At 44.9% G+C, this 16,758-nt stretch overlaps 1 protein-coding gene across 2 annotated transcripts in view; it reads left to right on the forward strand.

Annotated features, from left to right (window-relative positions):
* Positions 1-16,758, forward strand: part of RHOA (ras homolog family member A) — an 84,140-nt gene that overhangs the window by 22,957 nt on the left and 44,425 nt on the right. For both annotated transcript variants that reach the window (XM_090021164.1, XM_090021163.1), the window contains exon 2: positions 4,561-4,718. In XM_090021164.1, coding sequence (XP_089877290.1) covers positions 4,563-4,718 — 156 coding nt within the window. In that variant the 5' untranslated portion in view covers positions 4,561-4,562. The remainder of the gene's footprint in view (positions 1-4,560; positions 4,719-16,758) is intronic.

Here is a 16,758-nt window from a genome sequence, read left to right on the forward strand (position 1 = left end):
GATGCCGGATAACAAAATATGCCGGTTAGTTGAGCAGCCCTGGCTGTTGCTTCTCCTGCTGCATCGCCACCCCTCACAGGGAGGTGGGCCCCGCACAGCCCTGTGCAGCCTCTTATGCCCCCAGGCCGTGGGGACTCGGCAATGCAGGTTGCTTTGTCCCGGCCCACGGGGTCTTGGAAAAACCAAAAGTGCCACAGTGGGCACTTCCAGTTTCACTTTATCTTACAAGCCGGCATGCCAGTTAATTGAGCATGCCGGCTTGTAAGATGCCGGTTACGAGAGAGTTTACTGTAGTAATGTAGCCTTGGAAGACAACAGAAGGAAATGGATCATTTTTTTTCTGAAGACAAGTATTTTTGGAGAAATGTTTAAAAAAAAAAAAAAAAAGTTATTAAAACCTTTGCATCCTATTTTGAGTTAGCCTTGAGGCAGATCACACACCATTTATTCTGTTACTCTGTTTGGCTAAAAAGATTAATAAGGAGGGCATTAAATTAACAGGTGGATACTTATCAAGAGGGTAAACATGCATGTTCAAATGTACATTATGCATAGTATCAGGAATATAATGCATTAAGTTATATAAAACACAGAATTTCTCTAATTGCCTTTTAGACCAATATTGAGGGACTGTGTAATTGACAAGCAACATTAGAAATGCTCATTTATGAGAAATTTGGCCTAGTTCATATTCCTGAAACCTGGTAGGAAAATATGACTGGAATAGTGCATTAAATTCATGCAGCCCTATTTAGGAAGGACACAAAGGGCAAAGGGAGAGACAGACAGGTGTGGTTCATGAGAAACTGGTAAATCTAATGATTTATTTACTACCTAAAGCCATCAGATTTGAGAAGAGAATCAACAGTTCCTTGCAAGATGGATTGATTTCAATCAAGTCTATTTGAAATGACTGATTTAAATAATGATTTAAATCAACAAGCTGGAAGCTCAATATAACAATTAAAGCATGTTTATTTACAACTAAATACAGTTTTAACAGTAGATTTTGGTGCATGCGTTTCCTAGGTACAAAAACTGGATTGTGTATGTAAGGACTGTATAGCATAACATATTTAGATTGTTAGAAATTCTCCATTTTAGTAGACTATATTTCTTATTCACCTAGATTAACTTTTAGCTCATATTTGTATCGATCTGAGTTAAGATAGCAACTTAAACGTAATTAAATGCCCAAATAAGCACTTCAGATTTATTAAACGAAACTTAATGTTTTGGATACAGGAACTTTTTTTAAAAAACAAAACTGCATGTTTACAGCTAACTAATTAATAAACACTAATATTAACTGTTAGAGTATTAGAAGTATGAACTGTGTGTATCCTTGTCTCGGATAATGCTGTAAATGCAGCAAAGACGAGAAGAAACTTAGAAAATAATGAAGCAAACCTGAAACCTACTCTTCCTTTTTCCCAATCCTCCTTACTTGTTGGTCTGGACATTTAAGTTACCTATTTCAGGTTGATGTAAATAACTGATTTCTTTCTCTCTCTAATTGTTCTATCAACCAAAGAAAATACATCTTTCTTTACTACCTAATGAAGGATGAGTCTAAAACAGGCATTTTTTAGTGGGCTCTGGATAATCGTGATCAATGAATACTTACACATGATGGTGTCTTTTTGAGTCAGAGGCCAGGTTCCAGTGCCTGTGATGACTTTGCTGATTATCTGCATCCAGTAGCATAGACCATGCATCCCTTGTACAGATGGAGTGGGACATCCATCATCCCTAACACATGAAACATTGTGCCATATTTTTAAAATTTGACCTCCAAAGTTAGATATTTCCCCCCTTATTCTACTAAAGAAGAAAAGCAACCTTTACTTCCAGAGTTTTTAGTAGAGCCTTGTTGTCTCAACATAGATTTTATTTAAATTATTTTAATAGATTATATTAGATTATACCTTAGCCTGGGCTGTATTAAATTCAATTTTCATTTTAAGCTTTTTTTCCTTAAGAAGAAATACTTTAATTATAATTTAAATAAAAAAATCAAAAATCCAATTTAAAATTTGTGATATTATTATTGTTGCTGTTGTTGTTGTTATTTATTTTTAAATAACATTTTTATCCACCCTGGTTCTTGAGTGTCTTTATAGAAAGAACATTATTACCATGGGAAACGCACTCAATCAGACATACTGGATATTTTATGCTCCTAGTAGAAAAACAACCAGAGAATTTCTAATGTTATCCAAGTTTAATTAATCCTGTGCTCTTTGTCTCCTAATTCACCAAAAGAAACGATTACTGAGATTAAAAATTTGTGATCACTACGGTGCAGTCCATTATGAACTGATTACATTTATTTTTTATTGACTACAATCCAAACAAGTAGAATACATTTAACTGTTTAAAAACAGCAGTTTCCTAATAACATTTACCTCTTAAAAATGTCTATTCATTGTGCTCAGATCCAGCAAAAGCAGTATCCATTTGCACTGGCTAAATGTACAGGAGCTTCTGCAGTCACATGACCAGTATGCTCTCTTTACCTAAAATCCTCTTCGTCCTTTGAAGTTTGAGAGCCCTCTCTTTTATTTTCCTAATCCTGCTTACCTGTTGGTCTGCACATTTTGAGTTTGTTATTTCTATTCCACCTGATCATAGCTAGCAAGTGCCATGTCTTCTTCCTGAGTTCTGAATTTGACTGCCTCAACAAAATAAACTGCATACATCTGAGTGTAAACAGGTAGTTTCATAGTTTCTAGGCTCGGAAGGGACCTGAGCAGATCATCTAGTCCGACCCCCTGCCATGGCAGGAAAGAGTACTGGGGTCAAACGATCCCAGCAAGATGTTCGTCTAACCTCCTCTTTAAAGACCCCCAGGGTAGGAGTCAGCACCACTTCTCTTGGAAGCTGGTTCCAGACCCTAGCCGCCCTGACCATGAAGTAGCGCCTCCTGATATCTAACCTAAATCTACCCTCTGCCAGCTTGTGACCGTTATTTCTAGTCACTCCTGGCAGTGCTCGGGGGAACAGTGACTCCCCCAATGCCTGCTGATCCCCCCTGACTAGTTTATAGCAGGCCACAAGATCCCCCCTCAGCCTTCTCTTGTGGAGGCTGAACAGGTTCAGGTCCCGTAGCCTCTCCTCATAGGGCCTGCCCTGCTGTCCCCTGATCATGTGAGTGGCCCTCCTCTGGACCCTCTCCATGCTGTCCGCATCCCTCTTGAAGTGCGGCGCCCAGAACTGGACACAGTACTCCAACTATGTCCTGGCCAGTGCACATAGATGTTTCTTCTCTTAAATTGCTTCTTTTTTCTGTTCTAATACGTATTGGAACAAGTGAGTGAAAGAAATCCCAGTTCCCATGACTTCTTTCCTAGCATTTCATTAAACACTATGGCATGTAAATTAAAATCCTAGTTCACTGGTGGCTATATTGCTTCCTCTCTCCTTTCAGATGTCTTCAGGGTCCGCCTTAAGTGTGGTTAACAGTGGTTGCTGTAATGACCATTGTCCAGTGAAGTAATGTTTTGGTTTTGTGAGCTCTCTTCTGCTTTGTGTTTTGCAGCTGGCTTCTCTTTTGGTTTCACTGCTTTTTGAATCTCTAAGAACTGACTTCACTTCAGGCTTCTTCAATACGATCCCTGAGCAGGTGACAGATTTTTATGAGGGGCTGGCATCCAATTTATCAGGTTTCAGTGGAAAGATGATGCATTTCAAGAGCTCATGGAATGTGGTTGGAGTGTGCTGTTTCAGGAACATTATGGTAGCCCTGTGAACTTTACATTAGTAGTACTGTATGTGAATACAGTACTTCTTAGTTCATTACAGTAGCACTTTCTTGTTCCGTTTACTTAAAATCCTCTTCTTCCTCTGAAGTTTGAGTATCAGGAAGAAGTGGAAAGCCTCTGACATCTTTATACCTTTATAATACCTTTTAATGGTTTAGCATGGCAGGAATACATCTCTGGTCATCAGTTTAGCTGCCTATTTCTTTGGAGGAACTCTCAGGGAAAGATACCAGAGTTGAAATAACGATTTAGAATACTACTTGTTCAATTGGTAACTTTTGCAGTTTCTACCTGGTATACAAGACACACAAAGAAATACTAAGTCTGTTACTGCCTCAAACTATTGGTGTCTTCTTTCTACCTTTTTACCCTGTTTCCCTTACAAATTATAGTTACGTATGTTCTTTTACATCCATATACAGCAAGCTTTCAGTACTTTTGCCCCCTCAATTTTCTCGTCACTTTTTAAGTTCAAAATGTGTTAATTTGTACTCTGTTGTGCTTTTACTTGTGTGCTTGATAGCTGTTTTACATCTTAGGCTATTTTCCCCTTCCCCAGTCTGCATTGTTCTTTGCCACATGAACACAATGTATCCTTAAGGACACTTCTTGGAAAAATGGTGAATTGGCCAAAGCTGATCCCCATGCGTGTTCAGCAGCTGTAATGAAGTGTGGCCAAGAGCAAAGTCCTTGTTGGGAGCATAATGATTGGCAGTTGATAACATCTCTCTGAAATAATTTATAGTAGAACAGAAATATTTAATCCCGATTTTTGTTTGTTTGTTTGTTTTTCCAGTAATGGCAGCCATTCGAAAAAAGCTGGTTATAGTTGGTGATGGAGCCTGTGGAAAGACCTGTTTGCTGATCGTATTTAGCAAAGACCAGTTCCCTGAAGTTTATGTTCCTACAGTGTTTGAAAATTATGTAGCAGATATCGAAGTGGATGGAAAGCAGGTAGGTACATATTTTTGTAGCAGTTAAATATAGTGTATTAATTCAAATGACACGGAGATCTGTGTATGCATAACTATTAGCAAAGTACCCTCCTATACTCCTTAGAGCGCATTTACAAGATAAAGTAGGCATATTCTCATGAGTGAAAATCATTGTTGCCAGATTTGAAAAAATGGAAATCTATTGGAACCTCAGGTATCTTTCTTAAAAATGATTGTACACGCAAATCCATTTTTTATTCTTAATATGTAGTTGTATTTGCTTTAAGTAGCAAATGTTTTGACCATAGCACTCGCCGAGAAATTTTTGAACTTGAATACCTCTATCAAATATTCATCTAGAATTGCTGTCCATTGCTGCATGTTTAAGTACCTTTGCGAGCACAATTGGATGCATAACACACTTTCCAGTAAGTCTGCTCATACAAGGCATGGCAAAAAATTTGAGATTCATGTTTGATCAATTTTGCATATTAGTGGAAGTTTTTGAGTGCAGGTATCGCTGGATTTTCTTAAACAAATTATACATTTTAGCCAATGAAATATTTTTCTGTTCATTGGACAAAGGTCAGATTTTCTGTACAAATACGGTAGTTACCTGGTAATACTGGTTGGGGTGGGTTCTGCTAGTTCCAGCTCATAAATAAATTTGTTCCAACAGAATTCTTCCAATGTTTCTTGAATTGGTGTGTTAAAAATGCAGCTCTTGATGGAGCAAGCTTGTTGCAGTTGTTTATTCCTAGTGGACACGGGCAGAGAAATTCAGATGCCTTCACAGTAATGATCAGATAGTAATTTTCGGAATTGGTTAGATAGTGTGTTATGTTAATGATTCTACCCTTTGTGATTTTACAGGCAATGTGGTTCTTTTTAGAAGGTCTCTGTATATTTCTGCTCATAGGGGATCACTCTCTGGGAGCATCATGTCGAACACTTCTCAGAAGTTTCTGGGAGAAGGGCATGTGAAGTCCCTAATTCATCAGCTGCCCTACTCAAACAGAGTATACCCCTGCCTGATTGTGCTTCTTTGCTACCACTGAGGGTAGAAGAGCCCTTTCATTATGTCTGTAGTTAATTTGTCAAAGCCTTCACGCAGATATATTAATATAGGGCTCTGTTCTTGATTAGGCATTTGCGAGATAGAAAGCTTTGTGCCAGGGTCCTCACATATGGGCCCAAACACAGGACCCTCATGGTTTGGGTTTGAGTTTAGGTTTAGGGTTCAGCTTTGACAAGGCAGTTTGGTTGTGGCCCCCATATTTAAAAAAGACTAGAGGGGAAAGCAAGGAACTGCAGGCCAGTGAGTCTAACTTCTGTTCCTGGAAAACTTGTAAAAACAATAAGTAGTGTGTGCTTAGTCAAAAGCAGACCTTCAAGGAGATGTCATCGTCTTTACTAAGGCATCCAAGAAAATGGGACTGATGCTTAACATTCAGAAGACTAATATTCCCCATCAACAAGCTCTTAATGTGCAGTCTCTAGCTTCAATAATTCAGATTTATGGTGCAACTCTGGAGAACGTTGAGTATTTCCTGTATCTCAGAAAGCCTCTTGCAAAAGGATGACATGGACAAAGAAATCCAACAATGCATTAAAAGTGCAAACCGCCAGGTGGGGCACGGCTATCGCAACCTGGCTTGGCCACCTTCCCCCCAACCTGGCCTGCCCCCTCCCCCAGGTGTAGCATGGCTCTCCCGGCCTGACCCCAGACCTGCCCTGCCCACCCCTCAGCCCCGCTTGGTGGAGGGGCCATGCATCCAGCTCCCAGGGAAGCAAATGTGAAAGCCAGTTTTAAACTTGGTGCCAAAAATGGGCGCAGAGTTTAAAATTCCGGCTTTTACTTCCCTGCTGATTAGGATCTTGGGGCAGCCACCTCACCCTTTGCCCAGATCGGGGGGGCATGTGCTCCCCAGGCCTCTGCCAGGGTGTGCTCAGTGGCAAGAGCCCGAGGGCCTCCCCCCCCCCAATGCACCTGGATGAGCCGCTGGGCTCCGACCTTCCCCCGGCTCAGCTCAGCCAGGGTCCAACTTGGTGGCAGGGGGGCATGGAGGGGTTTAGCCCACTCCCCCAGCCCAGCCCCAGTGGGCAGGGGGCATGGCCCATTCCCCATGTGTGTCCTGCCGCTCCCAATTGCAGAGCCTCTGAGAATCAATCTCAGTCTGAGGGGGCTAAGCCCCCTCAGACTGAGATCAACTGTCACAGGCTCCCCAGTTGACCAGGTGGTGACTGCTGCTTTAGAGGTACCATCAATTATGTCTGGAAAATCCTTCAAATCCAGCAGAAAGACACACTAACATTTGCATCCTCTCGCAAGCAAACACCATTAGCATCGAGGTAATGATAATCCAACAAACTACACTGGGCTAACAGTGTCATCTGGATGTCTGACTCCAGATTCTCAAAGCAAGTTTTATTCTCCCAGCTCAGTTAAGGTGCATGCTGAAGAGGAGGACAGAGAAAGGCCTTCAAGACTGTCCTCAAGGTTAACTGGAAAAAATGTAACATTGACATCAACTTATGTGAGGCAATCACTCAGGACGGCCCCAGATGGAGGAAGAGTCTGCTGGAAAGATCTCTCAGTACCTTGAAACCTTATGACAACAGCAAGCATTCAGAAAAGCAGGAGTGGAAGAAACAGCATGTCGCAGACCAAATTGAGAATCCAGAGCCACCCACCCTATACTGAAGCGCATGCCCAAGTTGCAACAGAAAGGGTTCATCTACATGAGGCTCTTTACTGTGCAGTAGTGCAGTTTACTGTGCAATAAGCATGTGTGTCTACACATGCACACACTGTGTGGTAACTTAATTAATTGTAAGTAAATTTCCTACCTGCAAATGCAAGTAGCAGATTTACTTGTGATTAGTTACAGCGCAGGAGCACTCATGTTAGATACCTCACCTGGAGCAAATGTGCTCCCACTCCAGCCAACCATCAGGGGGCAGGAGATTGATCCCTGCCCCTGGGAGCTGCCTGCTGCAGGGAGAGGCTCTGCCACCAGAGCCTGGGTGGGAACTATGTACCCCTGCCCTGGCAGCAGGGAACTCCAAGCCCCCCTGCTTCAAGATTGTGATTGGGGAGCACGGGGGTTGGGTGATCCTAAAGTTCCCACCCCCACTTCACCATCATTATCACAGAGTGGGGGGCTAGGAAATCCTTATCTCTCAGTTCCAGCTCCATGGTTGCAGAGCTGGCTCTGGGAGCTCCCTGCTGGTGGGGACTGGGGAGCCTGTTCCCCACTCAGCTCCATGATCACAGAGCTAAGCAGGGAACAGGCTCTCCAGCACCTGCCCCACAATCACTGAGTGAGGGCATGCCTTGATTGGGTGATTGAGATTCGGGGTTTGGAAAGAGCTGCAGCCGAGGGGCAGGTCCCAGCCCCCTGCCCCATTTGCTGGTGAAACAGCTAGTAGTGGGCCCTCAGCTGGGTGGGAAATCCCTGCCCAGCCAGGGTCTCTCTGCTGGCTGCCCCACCAGTGGATTGGAGCAAGGGGCTGGGGCCTGTCCTTCTCCTGCAGCTCTTTCCAAGTCTCCTGTCCCAATCAGGGAGCTAGAGCCAGGACCTCCCTGCTGCTAGGGCAGGGGCACGTTGTCTCCGTTCTGGCATCAGGCAGCAATGTCTTAGCCCCAGCCAGGAGACAGCTGTCTGGGCCCATTTCAGATCCACAGGAAGTGGGAGCAGTTTGCTACCATTAGCAGCAGATCTGCTTCCACTTACCTGCATATGTGATGCCTGCCTGGGAGCGTTTACTCGTGAGTAACTTACTTATAAGTAAACTGCTCCTGGATCTAATACACGTGGACATATAGAGTCTGTTGATCCTGGATTGGCCTTGTCAGGTGTTTTTGGACCCACAGATTAAAGCAATCATGAAAGACAATCATCCTCGACTGTGAGGGATTGCTGCTGCTGCTGCTGATAGAAAAACAATAATGAAAAGAGTTGTTCAGCACATGGATAAACTTAACTTGCTGGGGAGAAATCCACATGGTTTGGTTTGGTTTGACTTTGCCAAAGGCCTCACCAGCCTACTAAAGTTCTTTGAATGTGTCAGTAAGCAGGTGGATTGGGTATATTCATGTATTTGGATTTCCAAAAAGCATTGGACAAGGTTCCCTTTTGGAGGCTCTTAACAAAGTTAGCTAGTTACTGGGAATGTCCACTTCTGGATTAGAAATTGGCTTAAAAATGGAAAGAAAAGAGTGGATATAAAAGATCAGTTTTCAGGATATCTAAATACATTATACCCCAAAAAGGTGAAAAAATCCGGTACCTGTTTTTTTGATTGAGACTTTATGCAGCTGTCTTCACAGATACTATGTGTTGCAATTCTGGTTCAGTGCTTGGCATTTCAAAATGGAGAACCACACGAAGATGATATTTTGTCGGCCTGGATTGTAATTTAAACTTGTCTATAGTCATTGTAAAAAGATTTTCTAACAGATGTACATGCTTCTGAATAGAAAAGCCAGGTATTATCCAGATTTACACATTCTAGGGTAAGTTTCAGGAGATGGACCTTTGTAAATTTCAACAAGGCTAAGTTTGCAGTAAGATGCCTTTGCTTATTCATGTTCTTGTAAGTCTGTCAGTTCTAACTGCATATCTATAAGAGCACTTTGACTCCTGTGTAAATGGTTTTTGGAAAAGTCAGTGCTCGCTTGTGAGATTTTAAAATCCAAGAATTGCCAGCTGAATTCTGCCAACAGCCACTGAATAGTTTGGAAATATTTTCCAAAACACAGAACTTCCAGTGCCCTGAGTTCTTTCACCCAAAAGCACTTTGTATAGTGCAAAAAGTGCAACATTTGCCTTTCATCAGTTGCTTCTGCAATGGTTTTAATTTTCTTTCAGAGGACTTAACACTATCAAAGTAGTCAAAGCAAACGTCTTGTGGCATTGAAACTTCAAATTCAGTTGTTTAAGAAGACCAGTCATGTCCACCGAGAATGCTAAATCATGTGGCCACTCAGTATCAGTCAGCTGAGGAAAATCTTTTTTTATTCAGAAGTATATTTACTCAAAAGAAAAAGTGTTTCAGGGTGGCATCTATGCTTTAGCTGTGCTGTAAAATATTTGACGTGTCAAAATTCAGCTTCAAAAGGCTTTAAACTGCTGGTGATTTGAGGCCTCTAGATTTGATAAAGTTCACACATTTCATAATGACAATCCTGGGCACATCTACATGTGCACATTTACTGTGCAGTAACCAACAATCAGCAGCTGATCCCAGCGAGTTGTAGTTGATGGGGTGTCCTTATCCTGGAGGGCCGTCTCCAGTGGTGTCCCCCAGGGATCAGTGCTTGGGCCCTTGCTCTTTAACATGTTTATCAATGACCTGGATGAGGGAGTGGAAAGCGCAACAATTAAGTTTGCAAATGACACCAAGCTGTGGGGATTTGTGGGCACATCTGAAGATGGCAAAGATCCAGGATGACCTTGACAGGCTGGTCCTATGGGCTGATTGCAGTCAGATGAGGTTCAATAGAGACAAATGCCAGGTCCTTCATCTGAGTAGGAAGAACCTTCACCGTATCTATATGATTGGTAGTGGTCCACTGGCTGGCACTGCATGTGAAAGGGATCTGAGAGTGACAACTGAATGGAGGATGAATAATGAACCATCAGTGTGATGAAGTCGCCAACAGAGCACATAGATTCATAGATGCTAGGGTCGGAAGGGACCTCAACAGATCATCGAGTCCGACCCCCTGCATAAGCAGGAAAGAGTGCTGGGCCTACATTACCCCAGCTAGATACACATCCAGCCTTCGCTTGAAGACCCCCAGGGTAGGGGAGAGCACCACCTCCCTTGGGAGCCCGTTCCAGACCTTGGCCACTCGAACTGTGAAGAAGTTCCTCCTAATATCCAATCTAAATCTGCTCTCTTCTAGCTTGTGGCCATTATTTCTTGTAACCCCCGGGGGGGCCTTGGTGAATAAATACTCACCAATTCCCTTCTGTGCCCCCCTGATGAACTTATAGGCAGCCACCAGGTCGCCTCTCAACCTTCTCTTGCGGAGGCTGAAAAGGTCCAGTTTCTCTAGTCTCTCCTCATAGGGCTTGGCCTGCAGGCCCTTAACCATACGAGTGGCCCTTCTCTGGACCCTCTCCAGATTATCCGCATCCTTCGTGAAGTGCGGCGCCCAGAATTGCACGCAGTACTCCAGCTGCGGTCTGACCAGCGCCCGATAGAGGGGAAGTATCACCTCCTTGGACCTATTTGTCATGCATCTGCTGATGCACGATAAAGTGCCATTGGCTTTTCTGATGGTTTCGTCACACTGCCGACTCATGTTCATCTTGGAGTCCACTAGGACTCCAAGATCCCTTTCCACTTCCGTGCCACCCAGCAGGTCATTTCCTAGGCTGTAGGTGTGCTGGACATTTTTCCTCCCTAGATGCAGCACTTTGCATTTCTCCTTGTTGAACTGCATTCTGTTGTTTTCTGCCCACTTGTCTAACCTGTCCAGGTCTGCTTGCAGCTGCTCCCTGCCCTCTGGCATGTCCACTTCGCCCCATAGCTTAGTGTCATCTGCAAACTTGGACAGAGTACATTTCACTCCCTCATCCAAGTCGCTGATGAAGACATTAAAGAGTATCGGTCCAAGGACCGAGCCCTGCGGGACCCCACTGCCCACACCCTTCCAGGTCGAAACCGACCCATCCACCACGACTCTCTGGGTGCGACTCTCCAGCCAGTTCTCCACCCACCAGACTGTGCAGTCATCCAAGTCACAGCCCCTTAACTTGTTCACCAGTATGGGGTGGGATACCGTATCAAAGGCCTTCCTGAAGTCCAAGTATACGACATCCACCCCTCCTCCTGCATCGAGGCGTTTTGTAACTTGGTCATAAAAAGAGACTAGATTGGTCAGGCACGATCTGCCTGCCACGAACCCATGCTGGTTTCCCCTCAGCATAACTTGCCCTGCCGGGCTCTCACAAATGTGAGCCTTGATAATTTTTTCAAAGACTTTGCCAAGGATGGAGGTGAGACTAACTGGCCTATAGTTGCCCGGGTCCTCCTTCCTCCCCTTCTTGAAAATGGGAACCACGTTGGCCCTTTTCCAGTCCTCTGGGACTTGACCCATGCGCCACGAGCGTTCAAATATTCCCGCCAGTGGCTCTGCAATGATGTCGGCCAGTGCCTTCAGTACCCTCGGATGGAGCTCATCCGGGCCTGCCGACTTAAAGGCATCCAGTTCTTCCAAGTGACCCTGCACCACCTCAGGGTCCACGCATGGAAGTCTGGTGCCTTGCTGCTGCCTCCCTACACTCCCAGTGAGAGACTTGTCATGCCTCTCGCTTAGGAACACTGAGGCGAAGAACTCGTTGAGGAGTTCAGCCTTGTCCCCTCTGTCCGTCACCAATTGTTTCTGCCCATTTAGCAGAGGTCCTATTCCTCCCTGGGCCTTCCTTTTACTCCCTATATAGCTAAAAAACAATTTCTTATTGTCTTTTACTTGGGTTGCCATCCTCAGCTCCATGGTAGCTTTGGCCTGTCTAACTGCCTCCCTACAAGCACGAGCAGAAGAGGTATATTCCTCTTTGGTGATCTCTCCCTGTTTCCACTTTTTATGTGCTCCCCTTTTGGCCCTTAGTCTGCCCTGGATTTCTCTGGTCAGCCAGGGAAGCCTCCTGGCCCCTTTCCATCTTTTACCTCTCACGGGGATCGTCTCGCTTTGTGCTCGAAGGATAGTTTCCTTAAGGCACAGCCACCCTTCTTGGGCTCCCATCATTTCAAAACTACTACTCTGTAGTGCATCCTTCACTAATCGCCTGAGTTCACTGAAATCAGCTTTCCTAAAGTCCAGCACGTTCACCCTACTAGTTACCTTACCCACTCGATGCCTTATGTTGAATTGTATTTTTAGGTGATCACTGTCCCCCAGATGGCTACCGATCTGTAGGTCCCCTACTATGTCATCCCCTGTTGCCAATGCCAGATCCAGTAAGGCATTCCCCCTAGTGGGACCATGTACCTCCTGCGTCGGGTGGAGGTCCTGTACACAGGTTAGAAACCTGCGTGAGCGGTGGGACTTTGCTGTCTGTGTCTCCCAACAGATGTCCGGGTAGTTTAGGTCCCCCATGACCACCGCCTCTTTAGCTTTTATGGTCTCCGAGAGTTGCCTCAGGAGCCCCAAATCTATTTCTTCCCCTTGATGTGGGGGTCTGTAGCAGACCCCTACCACCAAATCCTTTTCTCCGTGCCCCCCATTTAGCCTAACCCACAGTCCTTCTACTTCCTCATCCTTTGATTCTGTCTTGATGAGGGTTGATGTATATTGCTCCTTAACATAGAGCGCAACCCCTCCCCCCTTTTTCCCCACCCTGTCCTTTCTGTACAATCTATATCCCTCTATGTACCACCCAGTCATGGGATGAATCCCACCAGGTTTCCGTCAGCCCCACTAAGTCATAGGCGTTTAGTGCAACCAGAAGCGCTAGTTCATCCTGCTTGTTCCCCATGCTCCTAGCATTAGTATATAGGCACCTGAGCCCTGCGACTGGTGCCTTTGCTGCCCCCCCCGCTCCAAGTCCCAAAGGGCTCTTTGTCTGTTACCTTCTCGTTCCTTACCTGTGCTGTATTGCTGTCCACACCCTGTCTTTCATGTTCCCAAAGCTCTCTTTCTTCAGGCTGGGCTGTCCTTGTTGGTGCCACCTGGTTTGGTGGTCCACAGCTTCCCCCGCCCTCATCTTCCCCTCCCCTCAGCCGATGTGTTGCCAATAGATCCAGACAGGCGCTTCTCCCCCTGTACTCAGCATTGGTAAGACCACAGCTGGAGTATTGTGTCCAGTTCTGGGCACCATGCTTCAAGAAGGATGTGGATAAGCTCAGAAGGGTGCAGAGAAGAGCCCACCCATATGATCAAGAGCCTGGGGAATAGGCCCTATGAGCAGATACTTTGGGGGATCTGTGTTTGTTCAGTCTGAGTAAAAGAAGACTGAGGGGTGACTTGATAGCTGCCTACAAGCATGTTAGGAGTGAACACCAGGATCTAGGGGAGCAACTCTTCAAAAAGGCACCTGTTAGGAGGGTGAGGTCCAATGGGCACAAGCTAGTTGAGGAAAAGGTTAGGGTAGACATCAGAGAGAGCTTATTTTTCCATCTGGGTAACTAGAATCTGGAACACACTCCCAGCAGAAGTGGTACAGTCGTCATCCCTGGTGGTGTTCAAGTGGAGGCTGGACAAGCATCTCGTTGAGCTTGTTTGAGCCCAGTTACCTCCTGCCCATGGCAGGGGACTAGACTTGATGATCTTACTGGTCCCTTCCAGTCCTTCTATTCTATGATTCTATACATGCCCTTACTGTGTGTAACTATGGTGACTTAAGCTGACTTGGGCACAAATTTGATACCTGCATCATGCAGGTATCAAATTTATGCCTGATTACTTACTGCACAGTAACGCAGGTGTGTGTGGACCAACTTAGGACTAACTTTAGTTACTGTGCTTTAATGGCTGCATGTGTAGACACTGACCTAAAATCTGTCTACTGCTCAGTAAGTAAATGCATGTGTAGACGTGTCCCCTGAAACCAAGTCAGCTACAGACTTCTTGATGGCTAATTCAGTGGTAATGAATTGTGTCAACACTATGTTCTTCAGTAACTTTCTTGTTTAATACTACCACAGCTCTAGTCTTAATTCCAACAATGGCTGGAGCACCATTTATAGCGACACCAGTGAGAGATTCCCCATTTTGTGCTGTTTACATCAAATGCAAGGCACATTGCATTAAACAACTGTGCTCTTTCTGGTTCAAGCTTTCAGGCAAAAGGAGTTCTCTATATCTGATAGTCTTCTGAAACTCCATGAATGAAAATAAGCAGCCGAACAGTATCTATGTCAGCTCTGTCATCTGAAGTGATTGAATATGCTACGGACATGTCAGTAATATCATGAAGGTGTAGTTTAAGATAATCACCAATGTCCTCAACTCTGAGATGCAGCTATTTTGGACAAACTGATTTGACTGAATGCAGACTTTTTTCTGAGCAAACAATCTACAGCTTTGAGCATACAATATTTGAAGCATACAGTCATCATTGATAAAATGTTTACCCTTCTTTGCTCTTTCACGAGCCACAAAGTAACTGACCAGTAGGGCTGTGTGAAACACCATTGTTTCATTTCAATGCCCGTTTTGCCATTTCGAATGGACACTGTTTAGTTTCGTTGTTCTGTTTCAAAGCACTGTCCCACTGTTTCAGCGCGTTTCGATGTTTTGTCCATAGGCTATAAAGGGGAATCATGAAAATGTCTAAATCTTTGTCATTTCCTGCCTGATTCAGATGAAAATTGCAGAGATGGTAGCCCCTTCTAAGGGCGTGAAGCCTGCCAAGTTTCAAGGAGATAGGTGTAGAGGTTCTTGGAAACTGCACCTCAAATTGCAAAAGCAAAACTCATGACACTTGCCAGCAGCCTCCTGTCATCTGGTGCACAGTTCCAGAGGCCCACAGCCCCAGGAGGGCTATGGGGCTGTGCTGGACTCCTCCCAGGGGTATGGGCCCCCAGATCTGTGCCAGATGACAGGAGGCTGCTGCTGTTGTTTGGGACCAATGCTGGGCACAGCCTGTGCCCAGCACCAGGGAAGGCTGATGCTGCCGCTGGTCCCAGGCAGCAGCAGCCTCCTGTCATCTGGCCCAGTGGCAGGAGGCAGGGGAGAGCCAGGGCCATGTTCTGGGTGGCTCTGCAGCCCCATGGAGCTCAGCCTGGCTAGCGGGAGGTGGGCAAAGCCAGAACTGCGCTCTACCTTTCACTGCTGGGCTGAGCTCCATGGGGCTGTGGAGCCACTTGGAGCGCAGCCTGGGCGGCAGGGGGTGGGGAGAGCCAGGGTTGTGCTCTGCCTCCTGCCGCTGGCCTAAGCTCCATGGGGCTGCCCTGGCTCTCCCCTGCCTCCTGTCACCAGGCTGCTTCGAAACTCAAAACGTTTTGAAAGTTGAGTGCCCTCATTTTGTTCCGAAGCTGTTTCAAAGCTTTTTGTTTCATTTCAATTTCCCTGTTTCAAGCTCAAAACGTGTCAAAATGTCTTCGAAACAAAGCATTCAGCGAAATTTGACGCAGCCCTACTGGCCAGCACAGAAGCTTTGTTGCCTGGGATAGCCTTTTTAAAATGGACTTTTGGGCCATAAGACCTTTCTGCAACAGTGCTACCTTTTTAGTTTATTTTTAACCATCACAAATTACTTATTGTAAAAACTATGATTTATATCATAATGCCACTTTATATTTTATTCCTTCATAACTGATATTTTGTTCACAAATTAAGCACAATGCTGTACTTTTCCAGAACAAAGTAAGCTTCACTGTGTCTTCTGGAACTTTTCAACAGCAGTAAGCCACCCCCCATCTAGTTAAGGATGTATTACCATGCCAAGTAGGGATAACTGCAATTCTGAGCTATTCAATGCATCTAGAGACCCGAGGCTTGTCAGCTACATTTTTTTTAAAGTCCACCTGCCACCTATATAGGTCTATTTACCCCTCTTTATTTACCATTATTTAGCACTCTTTAGGCTTCTCTAGCTGTTCATAGTTGTAGAGAAAATGCCAGTCTTTAAACAGATAGATATTTTCTTGTATTGTATAGCTATATGAAATTGTAGGTGAAGCCTAGAGACTAAAGTATACATTCCACTAAAGTTACTACTGTAACTGTAACTTATATCGGGCACATTCCTGTATTGAGGTATGTGGAACAGCCAGGTGGACTTTGGTGCATTACTTAACCAAATACTTGTCTTGTTTCAGCATCTGATTTCTTAAAATTATGTTAAAGAGAGCAGTGCCACAGTCCACATTTTGCTGGAGAGCCCACCCTGGCTGTAAATAGTTACCTCATTTGAGGCAGTCCTGATTGTTCCATGTTTTGACCAAGATCAAAAGAGAACAAGTAGTCCTTCCAAGCCACATTGCTGCTCCTCTCCTAGTAGGGGGCCAGTAAGAGTGCACAACATGCTGGGCTTTGTCTCTGAAATTAATCAGGGTCGCAAGGCAACAAGAAACACAGGGAGGGAGTCCACTTCCCTGGG

This window comes from Crocodylus siamensis, chromosome 11, assembly GCF_052110815.1.
Source record: "Crocodylus siamensis isolate JL-2025a chromosome 11, ASM5211081v1, whole genome shotgun sequence".
NCBI classification, from domain to species: domain Eukaryota; kingdom Metazoa; phylum Chordata; order Crocodylia; family Crocodylidae; genus Crocodylus; species Crocodylus siamensis.